General features: G+C 57.8%; 1 protein-coding gene across 2 annotated transcripts in view; it reads left to right on the forward strand.

Annotated features, from left to right (window-relative positions):
- The first annotated feature begins 6,397 nt into the window (after positions 1–6,397).
- The window catches only part of HOOK2 (hook microtubule tethering protein 2), a 10,936-nt gene continuing 7,869 nt past the window's right edge, over positions 6,398–9,464 (forward strand). For both annotated transcript variants that reach the window (XM_007469100.1, XM_007469101.1), the window contains exons 1-7: positions 6,398–6,442; positions 6,963–7,048; positions 7,118–7,190; positions 8,143–8,193; positions 8,283–8,415; positions 8,510–8,577; positions 9,085–9,165. In XM_007469100.1, the coding sequence (XP_007469162.1) occupies positions 6,398–6,442; positions 6,963–7,048; positions 7,118–7,190; positions 8,143–8,193; positions 8,283–8,415; positions 8,510–8,577; positions 9,085–9,165 (537 nt within the window). The remainder of the gene's footprint in view (positions 6,443–6,962; positions 7,049–7,117; positions 7,191–8,142; positions 8,194–8,282; positions 8,416–8,509; positions 8,578–9,084; positions 9,166–9,464) is intronic.

Raw genomic sequence — 9,464 nt, forward strand, 5'->3', positions numbered from 1 at the left:
GGGCGGGTTGGGGGGGGAGTGTGTGTGTGAGTATGTGTATGGTCTATGAAATAGGTTGCATGTGGCTGGCCTATGTACATGAATGTAGGTTGTTTTGGAGTTCATATGGCTAACCTATTCGTGTCTAGTGTGTATGTGTGTCTGTGTGTGTGTGAGGTCCATGGCTTGCCTGTGTGAGGTGTGTGTGTGAGGTCTGTGGCTGGTGTGTGTCTGTGGCTCAGCTATGTGTGTGTGTCTGTGTGGGCTCTGTGGCTGGTGTGTGTGTGTGTGTGTGTGTTAGCCAACAGGTTCTGTCACGGTGTCTCTGTGCCAATGTGTTAGTGAATGTCCGACTGTGGCCTGTCAATGCTTCTCTGCGTTGGGTGTGACTGTCTGGCTAGACCATGTGTGACTGTCAGTCTGTCTGCTTACATCTGCCCAATCTGTCGGAGGGTCTGATGTGTGTGTCATCGGTGAGGTAGTGTGTATCTGTAAGGCTGACTTCTGATGTTCTCAGAGCATCTCTGAGTGTGTGTGCAACTGTGGCGGGAGGTGGGGGTATTCTGTTATGGTCTGTATGTGTCCTTCCCCATAGGTTTATGTATGTTCATCTCCCATAGGTTTATGTATGTCTCTCTTGCCTCTGAGTATCTTTTTGAGTTGGCGATCTTGCTAGTGTGTGTTCGTGTGTGTGTGTGTGTGCGTGCCTGTGTTGCTTTCTCGTGTGTCAGGATCTGACACTGTGTATGAACATCTCTTGTGCAGCTCTTGGGGAGCCTGCACTGAAAGTGACTGTCCCTTCTCTCTTGAGTCTATCCACATGCATGTATTGCCCGTCTGTGTCTGATACACAGTTCTCAGTGTGTCCGTCCTGCCTGTGTGTTTCTGGCCTGTCACATTTGTCTCAGAGTGCCTGTGAGCATGCCACTGTCTGCCAGGCTGTGTGCTTCTCACCAGAATGTCAATGTCCTTCTGTATTTGTGTCTGTCCGTGTGTCCATCTTGCCTGTATGCTGAGTTGATTTATCTGTGTCACTCACTCCCTGCCTTTATGCTTCTGGCCTGTCGGTGTCTTTGTGTGTTTGGCAGCATTTCAATCTTCCTCTTGAGTCGGCCCTGTCACTGTGTCTGTGTTTGACAGCCGTCTTGCCCAGATTTGTGTCTGACCCTGTCAGTTTGTCCCCGGTTGGCAGTCTCTCTGTGGCCAGGGTGACACGGGTGTTGTGTGTGTGACTGTGTATGTGTACACTCCTTGCCGCCTCCCCGAAGTCTGTCCACCCTGGGCCATGTTTACTCTGCCCCCAGCCGATTTCTGCCCTGCCCGGGGAGGGGCTGACCCTCTGGTCTGTCCAGCCAGCAGTCCACAGCCAGCAGTCCACAGGATGTTCCCGAGACGCTGTCTCCGCCGACATCCCCTCCCTTGGGCCACCGTCGGGTCAGGACCCAGGCGTCCAGGGCGGTGGGGGTGGGGCCGCAACGTGGCGGGGGGCATGCCAGGGCCCTGTAATGAGGGTGAGGGGTGGGGAGGCGACGGGCCCAACAGGTTCCGCCTCATTCCTGCCCCGCCTCTCACTTCCTGGGTGCCTGCCCCGGGCAGGGGGTGGACGGGATGAACCCCATGGCCTGGCCTCAGAGCGCCTGGGTGGGGCATGGCGCGCCCCACAAGGACTCGCTTCTGCTGGTCACCCTGACACCCAGGCCTGAGAGACAGGAGGAGCCTGGGTCCTTCTACCGGCCAAGCCCCCTCCCTGCTCCTCTGCCCAGCTCTGGGAACAAAGCGTCCCATCTATTATTCACTTAATCCCACAACGCCACAATAAGCGGGTCATAATTATTCCCCATTTTCAGATGGGGAAACCGAGACCCAGAGAGTAACAAGGGCAGAGGCAGGATTTGAACCCAACCCTGTATGCTACCCAAGACCCCCAGCCAGCTCACCAACAGCCTTCCCTCCCCTCTCTAAAAATGGTACATGTGGGGTGGAGTATGAACCCAGGCCCCCACGAGGCCCGGCTCAAGGGGGCGCCTGGCTTGCTCTGAGTCAAAAGGAGCCCCTGGATGAAATGAATAAGAAAACGGCTTTAACCGTTTCATCGCCGATGGGCTCTGCAAAAACTTCCTGTGGGCTATGGGGGAGGGGCTGGGGGCTGGGTTCCCAGAGGGTTGGGGGGTAGGTACTGCCAATTCAGGGGTGGGGGAAACGGCTCTAGTGACCTTGGCAAGGGATGTCTAAGGGAAGACACCAGACACCGACCCTCGCTGGAGGTAGAGCCCCACCCCTTAAGCTCTAGGCCCCCAGTACTCGGTTCTCAGCCCCCACTGCCTGGAGGGGGGTCTCAGAGTCCGCAGCCCCCTCCCCAAGGGCTTGAGTCACACAAGGGGAAAGCCGCGAGGGGTGAGTCACGGGGTGGAGAAGGGGGAGCGAGGTTGGCTGCGGCCAGGGGACCCTCAAGCTGGCCTGAGTCACGCACGCCAGGGCCTCGCTGACCCCAGCCCCTTCCCCGGAGACCAGGAGGCCAGGAGCGGGCAGCGCATTGTCGGTGGAATACGGAGCTGGAGGAGGAGCGGGAGGGGGGAGGAAGCACGAGCCCGGCCGCGCGGGAAGCTCCGGTTCCCATGGTAACTGAGGGGTCTCTCAGCTCGATGGCGGGGTTCCTCCCTCGGCCGGGACGGTCCCCGCGCGCTGGGGAAGCCCCCGCGCGCTCTATCGAGGGGCCACAAGTTTCAGGTCGGGCAGGAAGGGGTTAACGGCAGCCCCCTCCCGGGTTTCACCCGCGCCCAAGTCCCCGCCGGGGTGGGGCTGTGCCCCGCGCTCCCCCGCGCGCCTAACCGCCGCGGCCGCCCGCCTACGCACGCACGCACGCAGCTAGCCCATCCCCCCGCGCTCGCACGCACGATCGCGTCTGGCTCCACGCACGCAGCGACCCCCGTCGTGCCTCACGTCACGCACGACGCACGCGCCCCCGCAGCGCCGGGAGGGGCCGAGAGCGGCAGGACTCCGGGCGCTTGACGCACCCCCCAGCACATCACCGCCTCCTCACGCTGTCTTGTGTGACTTTGACACCCCCCCCACACAAGGTCACAAAGTCTCAGATCCACAGTGTCACACGGACACAGGATACACCTGCCACACGTTGGCACAAACATTAACTAGTCCAGCCAGCTCCGCAGCGAATGTGGGCAGGGTCACACTGTCACACATCGTTTGTGGTAGGGCCATTTTCATACACAGATAGGTGGCATATACAGACACTACGATAAAGCCACACCATCAAGACAAAGTAAGACACAGATAAAAGTCTTGGACCTCAGGACTCCAACTGTCACACAGCCACTCCTCTCACATGGAGATTGTAGAGGCACAGAGACACATGCTGGGGACGGACACACGACGGTCATGCAGGCATCACAAGTAGGGCACATGAAGTAAAGTAGGGTCACAGACACAAACCCACAAGGCCACACACAGGGACACCAGATTGCCTCGGGGACATGAATAAACCAAGGACAAACATGACAGGTTCATGCTATCACAGAAAAACACACGATGGAGAGAAAGTAGGACACGGTCACAGAAACACAACCTAAATCCATACTGAAGTACTGATTGTCATACATTCACTTCTCACACAAAGAATGACCTAGGGATATAGACACACAGCAAGGTCCCATAAAGAGAAGCATGTGCCCTAGTCCCTGACAGCATCCCCCCAAAACCACCAAATCACACACACATAGCCTTTTGGGTAAATTCCCGGGGCCCCAAGACACAGGTAGATGCAGACACATAGGCCTGTGCACACACAACCACAGACCCACCATCTCACACCTACATAGATGTGAACACACTTCACATGGACTCAGAGACATATACAGACCCGGGGAGGGGGTCAGGATGGGAGTCCTGGTGGAATGTCAGTGTCTGGAGAGCAGAAAGCCTGCCAGAGTCCCTCATGGTATGGGGCATGGTGTCCACCCTGAGCTTGTGGTCAGCCCCGGGGGTGGGGGAGGGGCACCATCTCCAAATGTGTGAACCTAGGGTCTCCATCCCAGCTCTCATGACTGGGTCTCTGCCCAGATGTGAAGGCCGGAGGGGGTGGGCGGGGGTCCAGCTGTGGCCGCAGGGAGGGGTTGAGTCACCCGCTTCCCAGCAGTACAGCCCAGGCTGGGCCCAGCTGTTCCAGGAAATAGACAGGAGGGGGTGGGGTCCCCAAACAGCTGGGGGCTGCTGGTCCAGCCCTGCACCCTGTCCTTAATGGAGGCCTCCAGATAATTCCCCAAACTTTGGGGCTCTCTCCACCGAAAGTGGGGGGTTTGAATCCTTCCCCCAAATAAAGGATCCCTGCTTCAAAATAAGGGTTTGTGACCCCTCTCTGTGGATTGAAGGCACACTGATGCCCCCAACAGTGGAGTTCCCTGCGTCACATAATAGGGATTGCTGCTCTTCCCTGCCAACGTAGGGAGCTCCCTTTCCCCCCAAACATGAGATTCCTTGCCGCCCCAAATGGAGGGTTGTGACTCCTCCCCCAACGTGAGGGCACCCAGACCTTCCTTTAAATTTGGGGACTTTTGGGTCCCTGAACATCTGTAACGCCTATAATATCATGGCAACGTTAAAACAATTCAAGTCCATGCTCTGGATAATTAGATTCCTCCTAAACATCAAGATCCCTGCGGGTTTTGCAAGTATTGGGAACCCTACTCCCAAATATTTGGCAGTCCTAGCATGTCTCCCAACATTGGGCAACCAGGTCCTCTCACAAATAATCCCAGCCTCCTCTCCTTGTAACAGCCATAGCTTCGGCTCACCTTCCACTTCTGCCTGGTGGCAGGGGGGCCCCGCTTCCCCTTACTGGCAGCACCCTCTCCTTAGTGGGTGCGGGATAAGGGAATCAGCGGCGTCTGTTCTCACGCCCGCCGCCGTAAGGCAGCCTTGTCCGGAAGCCGGCACTGTTGGCCCTTGTCCCCTTCCTCCCTACTCCCCCCACTCCACTCTACTCCCAGGGGATGGAGGCTGAAAACAACTCGGAAGGGGATGTGGGTGTGTAGACGAGCCTCCAAGGCCCCTGCGTGCGTGCAGTTGTGCGTCTGAGTGGGCTGTAACCTGGAGTCTGGTGCTAGAGTGATTGTGTTCCTGCGATGGTGCGGGGACGGGGGGAGTGCGGGGGGAGAGGGGAGCTCTAGTCATCCTGCTCAACCCGTTCGGGGGCAGGGTCGCCGAAGCCAGACTCTGGGTTGGAGGGAGCAGCTCCCCGCCCCTCAGACCTAGACCCACCCCCAAAACCGAGTCCGCCCCCCTCTCTGGGTACAGCTAATAACCTCTAATTACTGCTCATTACCTCGCCCGCTCCGCGGGGGAGGAACTGCCCGGGAACTCAGGCGTCAGAGGTCCGGTGCTTTACCCCCTCCCTTAAAGCCGGATCCACCCAGAACCTCTGTTTCCTCGCCTGCGAACCGTGAATTTAAAGAGCACTTGCCACCTAGAGTCGTGGAGATTTCAACCATCTATATATCTAAATCGCTTAGCGCAGAGACTGCATTTTGTAGGCACCCCATAAATGGTGACTGAGATTTTATTGTTAACTAGTATTGTTAGCACTTTCCTTTAAGCCCCCTTCACTGCCCAGACAGGGTCTCAGAGTGGGCCCATCCTTTTCCCCGTAGGCCGCGTTCCTGCTGTCTGGGCGCCCCGGGTGGGCCGTGGCGATCAGGGCGGCCCCGTCCTGGGTTCTGAGGGAGGAGGGCCCAGGCGCGGGGCTCAGGGAGGGGAAAGGGCAGGTGGAGGACGGATCCAGGCTAGGCAAATAAGTCTGTCCATTACCTAGGACATGTGTCTGACCCATCCTGCCGTCGACTTAGGACCCGAATCCCCTTGTCTACCCCTGGGCAAGGCTATCAAGTCACCTACACTGGGAAGAACCCTTTAGTGTTGTTTCCCCTCCAAGTCCATAGAATATATTAAGACCTGCCCCTCTCCTGCGCAAAGGCTCTGATCATAATGTGGCTAGACAGCAGAATTTCTTTCAGCCGAAGGGAAGGGACGAGAAGGCGCCTGTACAACAGGGTGGGGCAGCTCCGCCTCTGATGAAGAGGAACGACTGTGAAGTCTTCGTTACCCCCAAAAAGAGCTCGGGGAGGAGGGGAGGCGAAGCCACCCTTGGGATGCGCAAGGCTGGCCCAGACTGACCCCTAGCGGCAGGCCGGCGCCCAAATGCTTCCCGGATCTAAGATGGCGGGTCTGAAGCCCTGAGCTGGTGCCGGGAGGAGATCACGTGCCCAGGGCGGGGCCTGCGCTCAGGGGGCGGGGCGGCGCTCTAGGCCGAGCGGGAGGTCGGGGCTGCGGGCGCTCGCTGGTGGCGGATCTGGACGCCGCTGCGGTGGCAGGGCTCCGCGGCCGGGGTCGAATCCAATCGGGAGCCATGAGCGTGGACAAGGCCGAGCTATGCGGGTCTCTGCTCACCTGGGTAGGTCGGGGGCGGGGCCAGGGACAGGTGTATGCCCTCTCTTCTCGCCCGGTAGCCCCGACCTTGGCTCTGTGCACCCTTCCGTCCTGGGGCAGGGAGGAGGAAGGGATCGTCGGCCTGCCAGGCCGTTGCACTCTGGCCTGAGCACCTGACCTGTCAAGTGGCAGGTTTGCGTGTAAAGAGCAGGTGAGGCCACGCCCCTTCGTGGCTGGGTCATGTGGGGCGAGGGCACAGGTGAGCTGGCCTGGTCACGTGGTGCCTATGGGGACCAAGTGACTCGTGGTCTGCTCTCGCCTGGTCGCGCGGGGTTTGTTGGGCTGAGGTATAATGAGGCCACGCCCCCTCCGGTCCGTCCAGGTGAGCAGAAGCCACTCCCCCACGGAGCTGGCTTGCTGGAGCAACAGGCCAGCCCCCACCCAGCATGTGAGGGTCCTGCTGACCGGAAAAGTCTGTAAAAGGGGTTTTGTTCCGTGGTCCCAGGCCCTGATAATGCCTGTTGCACTTTCCTCTCCCCCACCAGTTGCAGACGTTCCATGTCCCGCCCCCCTGTACCAGCCCCCAGGAACTGAGCAGTGGCCTCGCAGTAGCCTATGTGCTGAACCAGATGTGAGTGGGGCTGAGGGGGAGGGTCCCAAAAGGGTCCCCCAGCAGCTCATCCCACCTTCTCACCCCCAGAGACCCTTCCTGGTTCAACGAGGCATGGCTCCAGGGCATCTCAGACGACCCAGGTCCCAACCGGAGGTTGAAGGTGACAGGTGGACTCATGAATGGGGGACAGACTGGTGAAGAGTTGATCAGGGAAGGGTCAGTTAGACATGTCCTGGGTGATGGACAAACAGATCTGGACAGGAAGAGGGACAGATGTATGGTGACCAGCCAACGATGTATTTATTCCTTCATTCTTCTATTAAGCAGGCCTGGGTGTGCAGCAAGGAATAACATAGACAAAAACCTGCATACACAAACATTAACATTGACTTCCAATGGCAATTAGTTCTATGAAGACAATGAAAGCTGGGCCATGAGAGAGAGCAACTGAGAGTGGGTGGGTGGTTACTCCAGATGGGCTGATCTCCATGTAAGATTTGGAGGAATAGCATTCCAGACACAGGGAGCACCAAATGCAAAGGCCCTGAGTTAGAAGTAAGCTTGGTGTGATCGAGGAATAGCAGGGGGGTCAGAACAGAAAGCAAGGGGGCAGGAATGGTAGATGAGATCATCAAGGGCCTGGCAGGCTGGAGCAGGGAAGATAGATTCTATTTTAAGTGCTGTGTAAAGTCAAGGAAGGATTTTAGTAGAGGAAAGACACAAAACTGGCTTGGGCTTTAAAAAGCTCCCTCTGGTTGCTTGTAGAGAAATGGAGGGGTGGGCAGCAAGAGTGGAAGCTGGTGCAATAATTCAGGTGAGAGATGATGATGGCTAGGGTCAAAGTGTAGTGGGGCAGGTGGTGAGAAGTGACTGGATTCTGGGGACACATGAACAAGATGGGCAGGTGGGTAAGAAGGGCAGGCAGCCAGACAGGTCACTCCTAGGAGAGGGGACATACAGACAGAGAATGGGGCTAAACAGGATGAGATGACCAGGAATTGGGAGGCGAGACAGAGAAAAAAAGAATGGGCTAGACAGATTCAGGGTGGGGGCTGATTGGCCCCTTCTGGGGGGATTTGGGACCCTGGACACAACCCCTTGACCCTCCCCAGGTCAACAATCTGAAGACAATCTTACAGAGCCTGGTGGAGTACTCCCAGGATGTGAGTAACTGTAAAGGGATTTAGGGGGTTGGGTTGGGAGGAGGGGGGATCCGTCAGCCCCTGATACCCCTTCCTCCTCCCATCCTCAGGTCCTGGGGCATCCCATTTTGGAGCAGCACCTTCCAGATGTGAGCCTTATTGGCGAGTTCTCCGACCCAGAAGAGCTTGGCAAGCTGCTTCAGCTGGTGCTGGGCTGTGCTATCAGTTGCGAGAAGAAGCAGGGTATGGGTGGTTAGGGGGTCCCTAGGGGAAGACCTGAGGAAACCCTTCTTGCCCTTCCACCCGCCATCTCAGTCTCCCCCACCTTGACCCCCAGAGCACATCCAGAGAATCATGACGCTAGAGGAATCAGTTCAGCATGTGGTGATGGAAGCCATCCAGGAGGTAGGTGGGTATGCCCACTGTAGCGAGGAGCTTCAGGGGAGGGGACATCTCCAAGGCAGCTGGGCACAGGCTCTGCCCTGGTAAGGTCTGGGCTCTGTCTGGAACTCAGCTGGCCAGATTTCCCTGTCCCACGTGTCTGCCAGCGCCCCTCAGCTCTAAGTCACGAACTAGCACACTAAAAGGGCCAGGCCTCGGAATTCCCTGGTGGTCCAGTGGTTAGGACTCAGCGCTTTCACTGCTGTGGCCCGGGTTCAATCCCTGTTTGAAGAACTAGGATCCCACAAGGCGCGCAGTGTGGCCAGGTGGCCGGGGAGCGGGGAAGGACCAGGACTCCCTGCGTGCTGGACACATGAGGCAACCTCTGGGCTGGGGTTATTGGGGAGGACTGGCTTTGGGGACAGGAGGATGGAGTAGTTCTTAGGCTGGATTGTAGAAGCCTTGGAGGCTGCCCTCAGAGGGCCCAGTTCATTTCATTGTCCTCCCACTGCACCCCCCCACCCCCTCCAGCTCATGACCAAAGACACCTCTGACTCCCTGTCACCGGAAACATATGGGAACTTTGATAGCCAGGTAAGGGGTGGGGACCTTGTTAAAGGTCCAACCCCATTACTGACTTTCAGGGCTACCTAAGGAGCAAGGGCTTGACCATAAGCCTGTAAACCACTCCCATCCTCCAGGGTCCTACCCTCTTCCCTTGCCAGGTCCCCAGGGTTCCTGAATTGCCTTTTCTCCAGTCCCTTCAGGTCCCAGCCCTCTCTTCTTAGATCTTGAGGGTTTCTCGGCTCCCTCCTCTCTGTCCCTGAAGACCCCATCCTCCGCTTGCCCATTTTCCTCCCCTGGATCCCTGGGTTTCTTGTGTCTCCCGGCCCTCCCCCCTCCCCTCCCCT

The sequence above is a fragment of the Lipotes vexillifer genome, unplaced genomic scaffold (assembly GCF_000442215.2).
Source record: "Lipotes vexillifer unplaced genomic scaffold, Lipotes_vexillifer_v1.1 scaffold1699, whole genome shotgun sequence".
Classification (NCBI taxonomy): Eukaryota; Metazoa; Chordata; class Mammalia; order Artiodactyla; family Lipotidae; genus Lipotes; species Lipotes vexillifer.